Source organism: Hetaerina americana, unplaced genomic scaffold, assembly GCF_022747635.1.
Source record: "Hetaerina americana unplaced genomic scaffold, ioHetAmer1.1.p SCAF_1, whole genome shotgun sequence".
In the NCBI taxonomy this organism is placed as follows: Eukaryota; Metazoa; Arthropoda; class Insecta; order Odonata; family Calopterygidae; genus Hetaerina; species Hetaerina americana.
The window spans coordinates 58,616,941-58,635,951 of record NW_027286069.1 but is presented as its reverse complement, the minus strand read 5'-3'; the positions used below and the strand labels follow the sequence as shown (position 1 = coordinate 58,635,951).

At 34.7% G+C, this 19,011-nt stretch overlaps 1 protein-coding gene across 1 annotated transcript in view; it reads left to right on the top strand.

Annotated features, from left to right (window-relative positions):
* The window catches only part of LOC139700044 (uncharacterized), a 94,232-nt gene that overhangs the window by 36,048 nt on the left and 39,173 nt on the right, over window positions 1-19,011 (top strand). The window contains exons 13-19 of the mRNA XM_071598546.1: window positions 4,175-4,314; window positions 6,759-6,812; window positions 9,185-9,409; window positions 10,547-10,714; window positions 12,992-13,171; window positions 13,369-13,482; window positions 18,554-18,671. Coding sequence (XP_071454647.1) covers window positions 4,175-4,314; window positions 6,759-6,812; window positions 9,185-9,409; window positions 10,547-10,714; window positions 12,992-13,171; window positions 13,369-13,482; window positions 18,554-18,671 — 999 coding nt within the window. The remainder of the gene's footprint in view (window positions 1-4,174; window positions 4,315-6,758; window positions 6,813-9,184; window positions 9,410-10,546; window positions 10,715-12,991; window positions 13,172-13,368; window positions 13,483-18,553; window positions 18,672-19,011) is intronic.

Here is a 19,011-nt window from a genome sequence, read left to right as displayed (position 1 = left end):
AAGTATTTGACAGAGAGATTTTTAACAAACATTTATTTGCACTCAAGAGTTTTAGAGATGCTTAATTTTTCATTTGGAGTTTAGTCACCCAAGACTGTGTTTGTAACATGCCTATCAAAATGAATGAGATCCCCTTGATCTATTAGATCAGTAAAGCCACCTTCCTCCAGTGGTTCTACTTATCTATTACTATGTCCAATAAATATGCAAACTGAGGCCATAAAAACTTTATTTTGCAAAATTTAGTCTACATCGATTTTGTCCCCTTCAAAGTACTCTCCATTTGTCGCTATGAACTTATTCCATCATCTTTTCCACTGTTGGAAAGCACCATTGGAAGACCTCAGCAATTAGGCTTTTTAGTTTTCTTGTCGTTTCTTGCTTTATTGTGTCCACATCTTCCCAGTGATGTCCCTTCATTACATTTATGGATTTTGAGATTAGGAAAAAGTCGCAGGGGGTGAGATCTGGTGAATAAATAGGATTATCTGGGATGGTGATAGAATTTTTGCCAGAAACTGGCGAACAATCAATTCTGAAAGTGCAGATTTATTGTCATGGTGAAGGATCCATCCATCATGTTTAGTTAAAATAGTGTGCACTGTTGATTTTCCTAAAGTCAGTTCATCAGCTACCATTTGGACAGTTTTTCGACGATCGGTTAGGACAAGGGAGTGGACACAATCAATGTTGTCATCAGCACTGGTGGTTGAAGGTCGTCCCAGCCTTGCATCATCTGTGGCATCTTGTCGGCCATCTTTAAAATGCTTAATCCACTTGAAAAGGGATGTTTTCTGCAGATCATTATCACTGTAAACAGCTGTCAACATTTCAGTAATTTCTTGATAACTTTTACCGCACTTTACCAAAATACTTGATGTTGATTTGTTGCTCCGGGACTTCGTCAGTTTCCATTTTCAACAAACAGTAAAAACAAGGACAACAGGAACTAGGAGGGTATGCTGAAAAGTAATGCACACATGCTTGTAGAGCGCAAGCAAAAGCAAATAACCTGATTGGGCAAAAAGTACATTGAAGTACAATTCCTAAGTTTCAAAATCATATATTTATTTTTCAACATAGTCAACGTTATGGCTAACACATATCTCCCAATATGTAACATGTTTTTTCATTCCATCACTGAATAACTCTTCTGTCTTTTCTCAAATCCAGGACTTGACAGCTGCCTCAACTTCATCGTCTGAGGCGTAATGACTACCCTTGAAGTGTCTCTTGAGTTGTGGAAATAAATAAAAATTACAGGGTGCAATATCAGGGGAATAAGGAGGGTGTGGAATCCGTTCAAATCTGTTTACAGGTTTCGCGGAGCCTATCCAGTTGCGCACGAGGTGTGTGGACAAGCATTGTCATGTTGCAAGATTATTAGCGCCAGGCTGCTTTTAACATGACTAACTCCACGTCAGAGTAATTTTAGAGTCTGTATGTACTGAGAAGAATTTACTGTTGCCCCTCGTTCTTGAAAATTGGTCACACAAACTCGGTGAGCATCCCAAAACACAGTCAAAAGAAGTTACATCACTGATTCGGGCTTGCAATCCTGAAATTATACTACCCATCAATTTACAGTTGACTGATGAACAGCATTTTCACTTTAAAAAGCCTTAAAACAATGACAAATGTCAGTAGTAGTCAATTTTTTAGCGGTTAAATATTGTTAACAGTGTGCTGTTTGACTCGGGTTGACATAGCACTAGAACATGGCTCTATACTTTGGCTTCTCGAAATACACTGGCTGAACGCAACAACCTCAAACCTGTGCATGAATATTGAGGGGGAATGTTATTTCCATGTGCCACATGGCACGCTTCTGAAGGTCATTTTGTTTGAGCTCTACAAGCGTGTGTGCATTACTTTTCAGCCTACCCTCATAAGATAACTGGCATCATGCGCACAGCTCGACAATCCTCCAAGCACAGATGGCTCATTGGGTCTCAGGCAACTAGTGCCGCTAGTGGGTGGGGCTTTAGTCTGCGTCATGACCGCCAAATTGCACCATATCACGCATTGTATTGCATAGACCACGCATTAATAATATGTGGATCATTCAATAAGTCCTTTGGAAAAAATGGAAAAATATTATGTTGGTTAGATTTTTTCATTTTTCAGCATGATCTCTTTCCTGCTCGATACATATATCCCAGTATTTCTCTAACTTTTTTACCCTGTCCAAATAGGATTTTGGAAGGTCATCAAATTAGGCATCTGTGTTGGTGATGCACTTCTTGTTCAACATGAATCCATTTATGCTGAGCCATTTTTTCCAGTTTGGAAATAAAGCCACTTAAGACGAACTCTAGGAATATAAGGGATGTTGGGTGGTGTGCACCTTAACATTATTTTAACCCATATGTTCACAACTGAGTACCCAAAGTGGTAAATTTCTGATAGAAACTGAATGAAATATTAAAAGTCTGCCCTGGACTATCAAATCCTTCTTATTTAACTCTTTTTGAAGCAGTAATTGTTCAGAACTAATTTTTTTTATATTTTTCTTCAAAATTTGAAGCTTTGAAGGATTATAACTTCAGAGCCGCAACCGGGTACTCACCATTCAAAGAATGCAATTTTTATGCAATAATAGCAGTTATTGATTAAGTATTATTGAAAAATAAGTGGGGGCAACAATAATTCCCTATTACATAAGCAATAAAGTGCCAAATAAATATTCATGAATACACTGCGACATTTAGGAAATGTACACTGTGTAATTGCAAACCAGATGTGCACATTGGTTGCAACTTTTCCTCGTTTTTCCTTCTTTTTCTGATCATTTTGTTTGCACTAATGTAGCAGCAGCCAGTAACTTTGATCCTACCAGATGCATCCGTAGGAATTGATTGACTTAAACCATCTAGAGTAATGATCTCTTGCCCAATCACACTTTTAATTGCAATATCAGTGATATAAAGGCGTGACACTTACACATTTTGAAATCTGTTCCCAATGGCTGATCTTGCGACATCTTTGCTCAGCTGTTGCATAATTTACCTTGTTGGTGGTTTTTTCTTGCCAATATTTTAGTATTCTCATAATAAATAATATATGATGCCAGACAGCTGATATAATAATTTTATTTATTTATCCCAGGACTCAACAAAGTAAAATATAGGACAAGTCAGAGAAGGAACAATCAGCTCTTTCAGTGTTCTGAAGACTCCAGAATCTCTTCCGCACTGTAATAGCATTTATCTATCTGAAAGCGCTTGAGTTATTTTATGAATGGACCTCGAGAAGGAGCAGACTTTATACCTGGTGGCAGATCGTTGAAAATTTTGATGGCCATAAGAAAGGGCTCTTATTATGCATGACAGAAGATTGGCAGAATAAATGTACTACAACGGAGGCACTTTCCTTCTTTCTTAAATTAAATGTAATTTGTTTTTTGTACATATACAGTGTGTGTTAATGTTAAAACATTTTTTCAAGAGTAATATTGAGCTATCAGCTTAGCTTGCAAAAAGTTAAGGTCCTTCTCTGTGATCTGTGAGATTGTCGGGTCCTTGGCATAGGAGGAATCCTTGTAAAACCTGAACGAGTGAGTCAGTGCGATTTTACAAAGGTCTAACACACCCAAGTGATAGAGTGATTGCGAATGTGAACTTGGGCCTTTTCTTTTTAAATTTTGTTTTAATTCCTGTGAGAGTAAAACAGGTCCATGGCATAGGAGACATCCTTGCAAACCTTGAGTGTGTGTGTGAATACGATTCATGAGAGTGACTATTATTCCTTAACACAACGTAGTGATCAAGTGGTTTTAAGTTTGTTTTATTTTATATTAATTTTGCCTTTTTGTGTGTGATTGAGGTATACGTGGGTCAACGTTTCCTGTACACAACAAAGTGGCCTAGCGTGTGTTCCCCATCTTCCCCCTTACTTGTTACTTTGTTTTGGTCTCGGCTATCTCATTTTCACAACCCTATGGTACTTAATTATTAGTGAAGGTTAGATGCCAAGGTTTTATCAATCCTGATCCTCAAATTTTGATTCTGGTTTCCAGATTCTAATGCTGTTGATTTATTAAAAAACAATCTATGCATATAAGCTATAAGAAATGGGAGGAAATCTATTCCATCTTAATTGTTTCACTTTGTTCTTTTTAATCAACAGCTTATCTGATATTAGTTTGTATGTATTTTTGTTCATTCTTTTACAGACCAAACCATGATGGCTCTGCTCAATAGGATCTCAAGTGACCCTTTTCAGAACTGGGAGTACAAAAATGTGTGTAAAAAACCAGTAGTACTACCTTCACCTAATCCAATGCTCAATGTGGTGCCTCTCTCAACTCCTGAGGTAAGTGCAACTATTTGCCTTGTAAACTATTTGTCCTTGGTAGTCATTGTCAACCTTTTTCTTTAATATTATGATCAAGTTTTTCTATAAATCCTATCCATAATAAACACACTAAATATTTGTTTGAAAAAGATCCACCTTATAAAGTCAATCCTCATAAATAGATTTCAGAAAGTGGTTATTTCCAATGATTTTATTGCTGTGAGTCCCCTCCTGAAAAAATAAGTCCAAACGTTTTTCATGCAAGCTGACAACCATATTATTTAAATAATGTTACTTACTGCATATTTAACTTTTTTTGTCAATGTAGTCAGCTGTGTAATTTTAACTTGGGTGGTGATGTTCTAATGCATATGAGGCTTATTCAAATTCAATGTTTACAACGTTCAATAATTAAAGCTGGAAAAAGTTGGCACATAAAGCAAAAATTGGGTAGAATTAAACAGTATTAAAATTGATTCATAATGATCATCTTACTTCGTGATGTAGTACAGAATTAAAAACTAATTTAAATGTGCCACTAATTAAAGAACTATTACCACTCCCTGATATAAACTGCAGCATATTCCTGCCCCCACAGTGGTTTAACAACCCTGTAGTGGTGCAGCTGGCTTCTGGATGCGGCGGTATAAGAGTGCTAATCATAGAAATTGGGCAAAATGTGTTAGCAAAGCCTTGTGGAGAGGCAGATAATATCATTGTGCCTGGACATCCTTGATCAATCCTTCAATCATCCTCATTCAAATCCTTGATCCCTGAGCAATCAAATCCTTCAGGTGTGATGGATTGAACCCATTAGTATGTGGCAGCCTTTAAGAGCTGTCTTGTTTTTAGTGGAGAGGGAACACTTTGAATGGTGGATGTACATGCAATGCATTTTCCATATGCTTGATGAAATAGTAAACATACGGGAGGATATGCTGAGTTATAGGAAAGCTATGGCTAGAAACTAATGGAAACTGTGGTACTTTAAAAAAATTGTGCGGATGAATCAAAAGATTTCTACATTGAAATTTAATTCTAGATCACAAAAATATCATTTATTTTAAAATTATCCCCAAGACATAGCACATCAACATTTACCCAAGTTATGAAGGTATCATTCTTTCACCAATTATTGCAGTATAAACTCAATGGCTCCGGGAACATATCACTATTTTTGTTTAGTCAATAGAAAATGTGAAGTACTGTCGGATATGATAGAAACAAAAGGAGCTCATTAATTGAAGTCTTGAGGTAAGGGTGGCAGCAAATGCATGCTACCATCAACCGCAGAAGAGTAAATAACAGTATCTGTTTTTTATGTCAAATTCCTCTTTGCATCTTGAAGCCCAAAGTAGATCACTACCTAATTCTTTTACTTAGCTAGTGATCCCTCAAATGCGCAAGTACTTATGAAAGAATTTTGGAGAAGTTAGGAAATAGTTGTGAAATTGAAGTTGTACAAAATGGCTTTTGTAAATAAATTGTACATGAAGATGCTACTTTTGACAGAAGTGGATTAAAGGATGTCATTTATGAAACAAAATGATTGTAGTCACTATTATATTGTAGGTGTCTAGGAAGAAGTTTTCAAGTTGATTGTTCTGATATTAACACGTTTCCAAGGCCAATATGAAATTCAAGCCTCACATAAAATCTTAATTCTCCTGAGTACTCAAGTTTCCTAATTCACAACTGGCCCAACAGTATGGTTTTGAAGCTTTGTTGAGGAGGTCAATGCCCAGTTTTCAATTAGTTGGTTTTACATGTTGTGCCTTGGGACCTTTGTTGTGACTCTATTAGGTTAATAAGATGAATGTGTCTATCAATACAATGGAATATTGCTCATTCAAAATTATATTGCTTAAATTCCATTGTGAAGAATTGAGTACCATAAATATTTGGTCATAACAGATTCCATCAATCCAAAACATCTCACTTTTTGAGAGATAGCGACGGAAAGTAATTAGAGATGAATTTTCGGAAATATCGTTAATTGACCATTGTCCAGCTGTGATGTTTTATAGATTTGTTGTTATTTATATAGTTTTATTGCCAAAATTACAATGTATGTTGCTTAGCTTCCATTGTGAAGAATTGAGTACCATAAGTATTTGGACATAACAGATATTCCATCAATCCAAAACATCTCACTTTTTGAGAGATAGCAACAGAAAGTAATTAGAGATGAATTTTCAGAAATATCGTCAATAAACCATTGTCCAGTTGTGATGTTTTATAGATTTGTCATTACTTATGTAGCTTTATTTTATGCACATTTTTTTAAAAATTGCATAGTTTTTAAAGGATATATAATAGTTTGTAGTATTATGAAGACACCTAAAGAAAGTGTCTCCCGCCTAAAACATATGTTTTAGGGCTTAATGATCTGCCCTTTTTTTATCAAATGGTATTAATGGGAAACAAATATTATTAAAATGTATTTTTATTTAAAATTCTAGGGGAATGACACTCCAGTCTCAATGATTGACAGACTGCCACAGAGCATACGACAGGTAGGACTATTTTTCATGTAATACTGTACTTAATCATTATGAATCATTGATTGAATTTTTCCAGTCATACCATACTTAATCATTGTGAATCAGTGATTGAATTTTCAATAGAAAAGTTAAGTTATTTAAATAAATGAATTTTTGGTTCCATTGTTAAGGTATGAAGGGTTTTTAATGTGGGAATGCTGAGTGCTGCTTGCATTGGTATCCTCCTTGTGGGTGGTAAATATTTCAGAAGTCTTTTTCAAGGAAAGAAATTTTTTTCTAAGATGATTTTACCATAATAGATTTTTGTTTGGTTTCTTAAGCACAATGCTAACCAAGGGATAGTATGTTTACTGTAACTTGTAAAATATTTGGCAAATTACTCCATGTAATAATGTTTTATAGAATTATCATAAATTCCGCAACTCTCAGAAAATAGCATGTTAATTTTTATGCTAAATCAAATAAATATGCTTTTCACTCAAAGGGTTAAACATTGAAAGATTCTTAAGAAGAATTGTATATGGACACGTAAAGTTGATTTTCAACATAAGTTAGTATCAGATTATTCTTCATTCAAAATGTTAACCCAATATTTTGTGAAAAATCTGAAAACAATGTTGGAATTTTCTTAGTCCGAGCAACTCATAAAACCTGAGGTGTGTGACTGAGTGAAATGACATTCATTAATTATACCCACAAAAAGTAATATCTATCGGTATGTGGCAATATAGTATTAATATACCCGTCTTTGAATGAAATTTTGTTGGAATCAGATGATAACTAATGATTAAATTTGTGTATACTAAACAGGATATCATTAGCATTAAGACTGGGTAGTAATTTTGTCTTGTTTCTTATGTGTAAAGAACAAAAATTGTGTTCTAAATGAATAAAGATTCAGCATCTTAATAATTAAGAATTAAACATATGAAGTACAATATTTGTAAAAATGTCATTGAAAGGTATAACATTGTTGCCTCATTCCAGTTAGAAATAAATTAATTAGGATGAGTTAGGATCCAGACAGTGTGAAGTAGAAATTTTTGGAAGACTTGTCTGCTATATATAAGCATAGGTCTAGATAATAATTTATGTTTTGAGACGGAAGGATATGGTATTATTTTTCTTTTACTGCATTAAAGAAAAGGGTGAAGGTATTCCTTTATATATCAAAAAAGTGTGTGTGTGTATATACGAGGGTCATCCGGAAAGTAGTACCCGTTCGTGAAATAAAGACACAAAAGTAAATATTAACAAACATAAAAAATTTTATTTGAAAGAGGATACTTTAAACTACTTCTCAACATAATCTCCAAGCAAATTAAGGCATTTGTCATAACGTGTGACAAGTTTCTGTATTCCTGCTGCATAGTCCTTCGCCGCCAGCTCATTGAGATACGCGAGGGACCCATCTTGCACAAATTTTTGCATAATGCAGATGGTGTTTAACAATTTCATGAACAATTGTTCGAGAAACATTGGGAAAATGCTCACAGATGTCATCAATTGTGACGCGCCGATCGTTCCTCACGAATTCGTCAACTGAGCTCACCAGTTGGTCTGTAATGACAGACGGTCTCCCCGAACGCTCATCGTCGTGTGTGTTCCCCCTCCCCATGTTGAAGTTGCGACACCACCGCCGAACAGACGACTCGTCCATTACATTGTCTCCATACACCTCCTTTAATTGGCGATGAATATCACATGGGCGAACGTTTCTTGCATTGAGGAATTTAATCACTGCCCTCACTTCACAACTGGTGGCGTTCTCAATTTTTTTAAACATTGTAAACAATCACAGAAACAACACAGGCAATGCTAGCGTCACGCAACTTGGCTCAGAGAAGGCAGACAAGCCACTGAAGCTATCTGACCTCGTCCAGCGGCTACTCGCGTCGTCAGCACTTCATGCGGCACGAACGGGTACTACTTTCCGGATGACCCTCGTATATGTATATGTGAATAAAATCTGTGAAAAAATCCTTGGTGGTTAAAAAATGTAAGAGTCTAACTGTATTTAATAGACCTCCAAAACTAAGTAAAAATGACTATATCTGGGAAAAACAAATTTCACTTAATGAAGTTCCAGGTGGATTAGAAATAATGTTGGTTGGGATTTTAAAAGTCGAAAAAAAATTTCAAAAATAAACTGGGATGAAATGAACAACCTAAAAGTTCTTAATGTCATTTTGCATTTTGCTGAGGTCACTGCTCCAGAAATCATTGATATTGTCCATGAAATGGTAATGGATTATAGGAGAGTGTAATAGACCTTGTGTGTAGAAAATTAGCCAGAAGCAAAAATTATAATGTTATTTAATGATGATACCTTGTTTTATATAATTCAATGATATTCTTGAATTAAATGTTATAAATTATTTCAGGTGGATACACCACCACCACCACAAAAGAGAAGCCGTAAACGACCAGCTGAACCAGAAGTTCTTACATCATCTTCACCAGTAGAAATCCCTAAAAAGCTACGGCAGCAAACTGTTTTACAAGAGTATTATTATGGTCGAATAAAAGGTCGCTCAAAGGAGGAGTTGGAGAAAGAGGAATCAGAGTTGAAGGCTTCTACTGGAAATAACACACCTGTTGAATTTCAGGTATTTGTAATAAAAGCAAAATGAATGACTTGTCTTTGTAATGCTTGGCCATATAAGAATAGGGCTCCCAAGGCAAGCAAGAATTTCTGTTGTCAAATTATTTTCATTTAAATGTGGTGGGTATATTTATTCATAAAAATCAAACTTGAATTATTTTTATATGTATATATTCCAGTAATTCCAAGAAACTGCGGGAAATGCCGTGACTTGAAACAGAGTCATCTGCTAATATGTATTTCAATGCAATAATTTCAGAGTGTAAAAATCATTGCCTTGACCGGGATCCTACTTAATCTGGTCTAAGCGAATGATTTTTATATTCTGAAAGTTGCATTCATGTTCCAATAAGTCCTGCTAATATGTAAATTTTCCATTCTTTAATGGCAATCCTATAGTCTAGTGGAAAACTAGCATTTTTAAGCAATAGGTGCAGAAAGTATGAAAGTGTGCATGTTATACAGTTGTTACAAACTATTAAAAAAAAGTTACCGAAAAGTGCAGGCATTTTGTGTTACCCATAAGGATTCACACTGGTATATTTTAATGTATAGACTTATCATATGTATTTTTGTCTTTCATATTCCTATTCTATTATCTATCCACTGTTACCTTAGTGATAGTATACAATTTAAGGTAGGTTTTGAATGAACACATGACTGATAATTTTTGCAGTTCTTAGTCTTGTTCAACTAGACACAACCAGTCCCCCCTCACTGCAATAAATTGCTCTTCAATTCAGCATATCTCTTGACCCCTTTCATTCTTTTCAACATACCTACCCTGGTCTTCCCCTCACCTAGCCTGCCTCCTAGCAGTTCTCCCTCTGTCTCAGCCGTGAACATTCCATTGCTAATGAAACTGCATTGCATCTATCTTTCCTGCCTTATGGGAGTTCTTCCAACTCAATTCTCTCCTTCTCTGGCATTCTTAGTACTTCTTCATTTGTTTTCCTTTTTATCCATTTTATTTCTTCCATCCTACAAACAATTTATTTGACATATTTGGAGCACACTTTGCGACGTAATAATTTCAAAGGGTGTAATGAATATAAATATTAATTTCATGTGATAATTTCTTGTTACTTGTTAATAATGCTAATAATTTAATATATGTTTTCATTGTCATTAATTTCAATAGTGTTGCGTTTGTCGACGAACGTTCCACAACAATCTGCAGTTCATGAGACATCTCATGAAGCACACTCAGAATAAGGGAAATCTTGATGCAGCTGATGATACTCCTGTTTGTAATTACTGCCTTCGCACCTTTGTCACCCCCTACATTTTAGAAAGCCACATCAAAGATGTATGTATGCCTAAAAAATTTCTTATATTCTGCATGAGCTAGTGTTTTAAACCTCCTTAACTATGGTTTTCAGATGGACTAAATTATTATTATTTTTTATTTTGTGGAGTGTTCCTTAGATTTATGTATATTTTTGCAAAAATTTGTTGGAAGCATTTTAACTAAAGAAAAATTAGAGAATCACCATCAGTCACTGTCCCTATAATTAGCCTTATCTGCATATTTTTGTTCACATAATCACCATTCACTTTTTTAATTAACTCATTTATGAAATAATTTATTAAATTTAAGTTCAAAAGTGATTTTAGAATAATTAAAATAAAAATATTTATTTTGTCTTACAATATATTTGAGTTTGTCTTATGTGCATCACAATGGAATTCTGATCCAAATAGTATGGCTTATTATAATAATTATAGTTTTTATTTCAGTTGGCTACAAATTAACATTTAAATTAACAAAATATTTGAAGGAATACAGAGTAAACGATATACACACATCTACACTGTCTTTCAGATGAGAGGAAACAAACCTACTCATATCTGGGTATTAATCTTTAAAAATCATTAGTAGTTAGAGCTGTTTTTGAAAACTCAGGGATGCTATAATATATTTTTCTTAGAAAAAAGCATTTTAAATGTTTCTTGATGTTTGGGAGTAATGTAATTTATTTTATATCAGAAGGATATTATTGTATACATTGGATATGTATTGTGAGGGTCTCTCTGCCCTCAGGAGACAGAGCAGTAGTTAGCATGAAATTGCAGGTGTAGTAAAATGCTTTTGCTGATTGGTGGAAAAAAGTTGGTTTATTTTGATAAGATGTAATTTAATATGTATAATCAGGAAAGTGTTAGTATAGCATGTTTATGGAATAGGGGAATGGGAAGGGAGGCTTACATAGTCTTAAGGGGCCTTTTTTTGGAGTGAGAATGCCTTTTTTGTAAGGCTACCATGGCTTCAGAACATTATGCCTCATTTGAGAGACTACATTGCATTTAAGAGAAGAGCTTTAAAATTAACTTATTGCAGGAGCCATAGATGTGCTGACCATGATGGCCAAAATTTCTGTGTACATCTAGAATCTCTCCTTACTACAAGCAATGCATCTAATACATTTTTTCCCCTGTGATTTAACTATGCATTAACTTGGCAATAGTAAGACCTAAGCATTACACTCATCAGTGGCCAGTAGATTTTAATTGTAATTTGACACTACAGTTTGTACCAATACTTAATGATTGTATATATATGTCCAACATCTAACGTGCCAATTTTTACTTGGTAGATGTACATGATGCTATTTCGCAAATAAGATTAAGCTGACTTTTTCCACTGAATACCATGGCACTGCCCTAGCATCCCTAGTGTGCATGAGAAAAATCAAGTTGGGATATATTTTTCACAGGCTATGTATATTCACTTGCATAATTTGTTATTGTTGCTAAAATATTCAAGAATATTACAAATAATATTCTGTGGAGTTGCAAATTAATTTGGCAAATGGTACTTGAATTCCATTTGATTTTATTGAAGCATATATAGGTGAATACTCTAAATGGAGTCAATCAGCTGCTGACTAATGGATATCATCTCTAGAGAATTTTTTTGCATTTTTTTGTGATACGTATAAAATATTATTTCGTTAGAAATGAATGATATAGGATTACCACTGGAGGCTGGTTATTATGAAAGAGCACATCATCTCAAAAATATATTTTTTTCAGCATTTGGGTTCCATTAAAATATTACTTTCAGGTTACATACGATATCACCATTGCATATATCTCATACATCACCATGGCACTTCATGATTTGATTTTTACTTGGTTATATCTCTGATTTGGGGTAGGCGGTAGTCCAGGGGTAGAGCGTTGGACTACTGACCTGAGGGCCCGGGTTTGATTCCTGGGCAAGTCGCTATGGGCACCCTTTGCTCCACTCAAACTCTGTGACTTTTTGGGTACCAGTTCATCCTGAGAAACCATTGCCAGAACTGAGGAAGAATCTGGCCCCCATGCCTTGATATGTGAACTCAACCATCACATACCAAGCTGACCTTAGGATTGATTACTGTGTTTATAGTGTTTATGTCTGATATGTAATAATGTATTGACTGAAGTGTCAACATGGCTTAGAATCTTTATTTTCATGGCCTTTATGCCTTATTAACTTTTGCCGTTGTGATTTAGTTCTTTGCGTATTTTTCAGTAGCATAACTATTTATTAGTTTCAGTAGCTTGTGCATTAATATATTTCAATTATCCTTCTCTCCAGGCTCATATTGTCAAAAAAGGTCAATTGGCATGTCGAATTTGCAACATAGAGTTCTTCAGCACAGTGAAACTCATTGAACACATGCACACTTTGCATGTGGAGTTAGAGCTGCCATATTCATGCAAAGTGTGTGGTTATCGATCATCTATGCACCGAGATGTTGTGGATCATTTTCATGAGGTATGAACAGATGTAACTATACCCAGTAAAACACCACAAAAATGTTTTGATATCATAATATATAACAATTATAATCAAGTATTATTATTGTTAATATTAATTATTATTAGTTAATGTATTTAACACTTTGGATTTTTTTGACATGAGAAGTTGACATTCTAGGCATTTATCTTAATTTAAATGGCATTCTATTCCAGCTTCATGATGGAAGTCGCAAATTGCAGTGCCCATTTTGCCTTCAGGTTGTCACCCTTTCAGGAAGAGGAAAGCTTGCGATGCATAATGTTTTCCTATTTTTTCAGCACATACAGGTATATTATTTTTTATATTTTGTATGAATTATGTTCATCTATTAGACCAGAGATGAGCAAAAACGCAGGTATAGGAAATGCTATGAGGGAGATTTGGGTTTAGTCCCCTTTTATATTAGGTGAATATTTTTATCTTGCTCAAATTTTAGCCTTACTTTCTCAAAGATTCAATGTAAAATTAAATGTTATTGGAAAATGAAATAGTATTTTTCTCAGTTTTTTAAGGAGGCAAATTTTGTTTTGTGCTACCTTTTTTGAATGCTGGTGATATTCTTTTTGGAAAGCTATATAAGTAGCCAATTATATAAAACCATGATTGGCTGCAAATATGTACACCTATGCTTCTCTATTTTATAAAATTTGATATCATTTTTATCATAGTATTGTTTCCTATATTTCGGAACGAAATAGTAGATGATTCACTGTAATTTTTTAAAATAATTTTCGTTTATTCATTACAGCCTAGAATTTCAGGTTGAAATTACGTTAATTGGTCCTTAAATATAATGATAAGTCCATTTGGCCATCAAAAAACCTTCGCCACTATTCAACAATAAGGGGTTACCCCCTGCAAATTGTCGTCAAGCTTAAAAGATATTTACATGGTATAATTAATAGTTGCTGATAATTCTCTGGAACCATTTTTCTGAAAAGCACCAAAATGGCTTTAAACATAGCGGCCGATTCATAATTAAATATAGCGGCTGAGTTCACCAATTACTACGCTGTAAATTGGAAAACGTAACGACTTATTGTCAAGCGAGATTGAATCGGATTATTTTAGAGCCTAAAATTTTATCATTGTGTGCTGAATTTTATATACGGTTAGTTGAATAATAATAATAAATTAACATATTAACTCAGCGCGTTTGAAGTTATTCAAGGCCTGACAAAATTAATTTGAAGCGTTTAATGGAAGCTTTGAGGCTAGCGTTGTGAGTTTTTCTTGGTGCTTCCCTCAATTCTCTTTAAATTAGGGAGTCATCAAATGATTTTAATTCCCAGCACAGTTTCATCAACAGAATATTCAGTTTCTAAATGCCGCTGGCTAATAAAACAATCCTTTGTACACATTAAAATCTCTTTTCACCTGCGATTTGAAAATATTTTTTGAGAAATATTATCCAAACCACATAAAAAGTATTAATCGCCGCTAAACATGTTTTAATCGTTTATGTAAATCAAATGACACAGAGACTTGATAATGTTTATTACCCTTTTTAACTATGGCTATATTTATATAATTAGGCATACTATATAATCACAGTTAATCGTATTGGGATGCGTTGGCTTAGGGTACAGGGTCAATGTTTGATATCATTAATTCAATTGTCATGCAGTCACATAATCGCAATTCGTATCTAGGCTTTTAGCGGCCCCTTCATTAATTCATAGTATGGGGTGACAAAATTGCTGGCTGCTCTCCTAAATTGTGATCACGAAGGAAACGCTATTAATCGTTAATTGTATCACCCACTTTTTTCCTATGGGTTTGAGATATGTGTTCGTTCCCACATGAGAATTTCTTCGTTATCCTATGTAATTGTTGCATTTTCACACTTAACAGGCTTCCTTTTCCCGATTTATTTCTAAATATGCATCTTTTTCATGGGAAAGCGATGAATGTTTACTCACCAACAGTCAGGCGGTCGGGGGGAGGGGAGGGAAAGAATGTCTTCCTTGGTGTTTCTTCCCCACTCTAAGTCAAATCCGTGCCATAAAACAAAAGATAGAATCGAAAGGAAACAGTTTTCTTGTATTAATACTGGTGTTATTTCAGTATGAAACTTCTACTGTATTTTTACATCATATATTAAATTTCTTTGCGCTCGTTGATAAGTTTTGCGGAAGTCCAACGAGCAGGTACTAAAAAGGATAGCATGGTCTTTCAATACATCGATTTTGGTATAACATGCTTAAATATTATCTCATAGGTAAGTATATAAGACGATTTAATGTAAATTATTTTGTTTCAGTGTAAATACGAAATTTACATTTTTCATTGTAATTATTGATCTTTTTATATTCTATTGTTTCAGGCTTCACTTCGTGGAAGTATTTAATATCCATTACTAAAAAGAAAGAAAGACTTACTTTTCCACAGATTTTATTATACGGTACAAAGCGTTTCACCGACTTGTGGCATCATCTGGTACAAATTTGCAAAACAGACAGAGCAAGCATATATACCCTCAGGACAGAGTGGGGGCGGGGAGGGTTGGAAGGATTTGAGAGGGGTGGGGGCTCGCAGGTGCGTTGATGGATTGTTTTGACCATTTCCAGGCTAGTTTTTCTAAGAGGAGTGGGGAGGGGTATGGGAACAATTGCTCATTACAAAGTGTCGTGTTGGGGTTTACCAAGTGCCTTCTAATCTCTAATTGCTCGAGAGCGTCCATTTTTAATCCTTTTGGGAGTGTGTGTAATATCTCTGGGACAAAGTCACTGCTGTGTTTGAATTCTAGTAAGTGCTTGGCGAAGAGAGAGTTGTTATTCTGATTTTTGTGACACCTAGCGTGTTCCTTGACTCGTAACTTGATATTCTTGCCGGTCTGACCGACATAAACGCTGTTGCAATCCTCGCATTTCAGTTTATAAATGCCTGATTTGAGAAGGCTATCCTGGGTGTCTTTTCCATTGGCTAGAAGTTTGGAGAGGGTTATGGGTGGGTAGAAGGCTGCTTTGAGTGAGGTGGGTAGGCAGTTGGAAATCCTATATGAAAGATCTCCCAGAAACGGGATCGAGCACCACTTAAAATCTTTAGATACTGCGGGCTGTGATACGAAAATGCTTTTTGTTTTTTCCGTAGTAATGTGTCAACTAGTTTGGGGTTGAAACCATTGTTGGTAGCTATATTAGTGATATTCACGAGTTCAATTTTGAAGTTTTTGGGGGAAAGGGGGATGTGTAGGAGGCGGTGGATCATGGAGTGGAGGGCTGCGTGTTTGTGATAAAAGTGGTGTGAGGAATCATTAGAAATTATATGGTCTGTATATGTGGGTTTCCTATAAATTGCAAATTCGTGTCTATTATCCCTAATTGTGATTGTCAAGTCGAGGAAGTTGATGGTGCCGTTGACGTCTTTTTCCATGGAGAAGGAGATATTCCGATGAAGAGTGTTTAGGAAATTAAGGAAGGAGTCTAACTGTCGGTTGGTTCCGGTCCATAGGCATAGTATATCGTCAACGTAACGAAACCAATAGCCCACGTTTTTGTTATGCTGATTGTCAGCATTAAAAAGATGTTCTTCTACAGAATTGAGGAAGACTTCGGCTAGGAAGGGGGCAGTGGGGAACCCATAGCTAACCCATCCGTTTGGCTGTAAAGGGTGTGGTTGAAACTAAAATAATTCTGGTTAACTGTCATTTTGATGAGGGGGACCAATTCGTCAGAGATATTTTGGGCAATGGTGGAATCCTTGAGTAGTTCTTCCACCCTAAGCAAAGTTTCCGATATTGGTACGCAAGTAAATAAATTGCTAATGTCGAAGGAGACACTTACCATTCAAGGTGCTCGTTAAGCAAGGTTCCACTGTACCTACTAAATTTAAGGGATTTATAAAATGGTCTTGTGTTTCTTTTTAAATTACTATTTCCAATCCTTATGTCAGTTCTCAAATTTCAGTTCTTCATGAAATCTTGAGTCACAGTTAAACCAAGGTCTGCAATATGAGGAAGTTTATTTATAAATGTTGTTCAGTTGATTTACCTGTTTGCTCATATACCACTGGGACATCATGATGCCTATTTGAGCTATCTCTAGTTTGTTTCATTAAGCATGCTTGAAATTCAAAGATGTGGAGCAACCAGTCAAGCCATCATTCTAACAATTTTACCATCTTCTTCATACATTAGATGTCTTTCTTTCTACCTTAATTTTGAACATCCTCTTTGTGTCATTATCCTTTTTATTCCTCGTCCTATTCCTCCTCTGTGGAGGCTTTGTTAGTAGACCTGTGGAACTATCAGTTGTTGTTTATTAAGGTTTTGTGTTAATTTTCTTTTGTATTTAGGCTTGTAAAGATTTTTTTTAATTATGGAAGTTTTTTTAACCGTAAAATTTGTATTACAATGAAATTCAATTTTTAGTGCCAAAATAATAAGACACATATCTTTCAAGCAACTTGCGTTACATTTTACTTAAAAGGCTTGAATGTTGCATCTGAAAAAGCCAAACTTAATCATGAATTTTGTAGTTTGATTTGGAATTTCCTTATCTCTTGCAATGTGTTTTAAAGAAATTATGTGAAATCTGTCAGGAAACTTCTACTGAAAAGAAAGAATTTACCAAAGCTGGACATTCCGAAGCTATCAAGCATTATAAATGATTGACACAGTTTCAGGCGTAACATGGTATAAATCATTCATGATGAAAGAAGACACTTTGCTTTTCCACTTAGAATTCTTTTTATTACGACATAGGTTTTGTTAAAGCGTAACATCTTCAGGTGCCTGAAGATGTTTCTCTGTAACAAAACCTATGTCTTAAAAAAAAAATTCTTTGTGGAAAACAAAGTGTCTTCTCTCGTCATTCTAAATAATGTTCTGTGAAGTTTTTGTATATTTTAATAAGGTTCAATTGCATCACCAAGCCTTATACATGACTTAAATCCTATCACTATGGCATCAGTGAAGGCAAATTCCAAGCATTATGATGTTCACTTGGTGAAGTTATTTATCAAAAAGTGAAAGTTTTTTATAAGTTTAGAATTCCTTTTAATGTAAATTATATTCAATTTCTTAGACGTGTATAATGAAACTGATTGCATCACAATGTGCTATGATAACAATGTTTTATCCCATCACTAAATACTATTGGTCTAAAAAATTCCTGTATTGAATTACTTAGCAGTTTTGAATTCTCAACTTTTTTATTAATTTAATTGTGAAGTAACATCTTTTTTAACCTTAAAGATAGTGAGTATTTAAGAGTTCCTTTTATTTCTCATTATGAGCTTTTGAAAGAGCTGATGGTTGTTAATTATCATCTAACTTTAACCTCATTTTTTAATGTTTAATATTTTGATATTAATAGCTACTACCAGGGATTAATGTCAAATTATTTTTTTATTTAGAAACATGTTATTCAGTCTCCAACAATAAAATGTGACAAATGTATATTGAGATTTGCCACTAAAGGAAATGTACTGGAACACTTAGATCGTGACCATGGCTCATGCAAGGGAAAACCAGGTATGTTTATTTTAGAGCCCAATGGATTATTTGGGTTTTTTTTATCATTACTAGTAATAATATTATTATTTAATTAATGGATGGTTATGCACTAAGAGAAGCACTTGGAAATCAGCGAATACCTTTATGTTTCTATAGTATTCACATGGCAAAGATGAAATGATGGTACAGTTAACAAGATCCTTTTGATTGTTTGAGCATGTGCTATTAGTTAATGCAAGGAATTTCTTCATGGAAAAATTATTTACCCTGGCTAGGATTTTGTTGAAGGTGAACAATTTTCCACCGTGAAATGTCTTGCATACCTGTGCATTTCAGTGAGTGACCCCTTAGTGTTAGT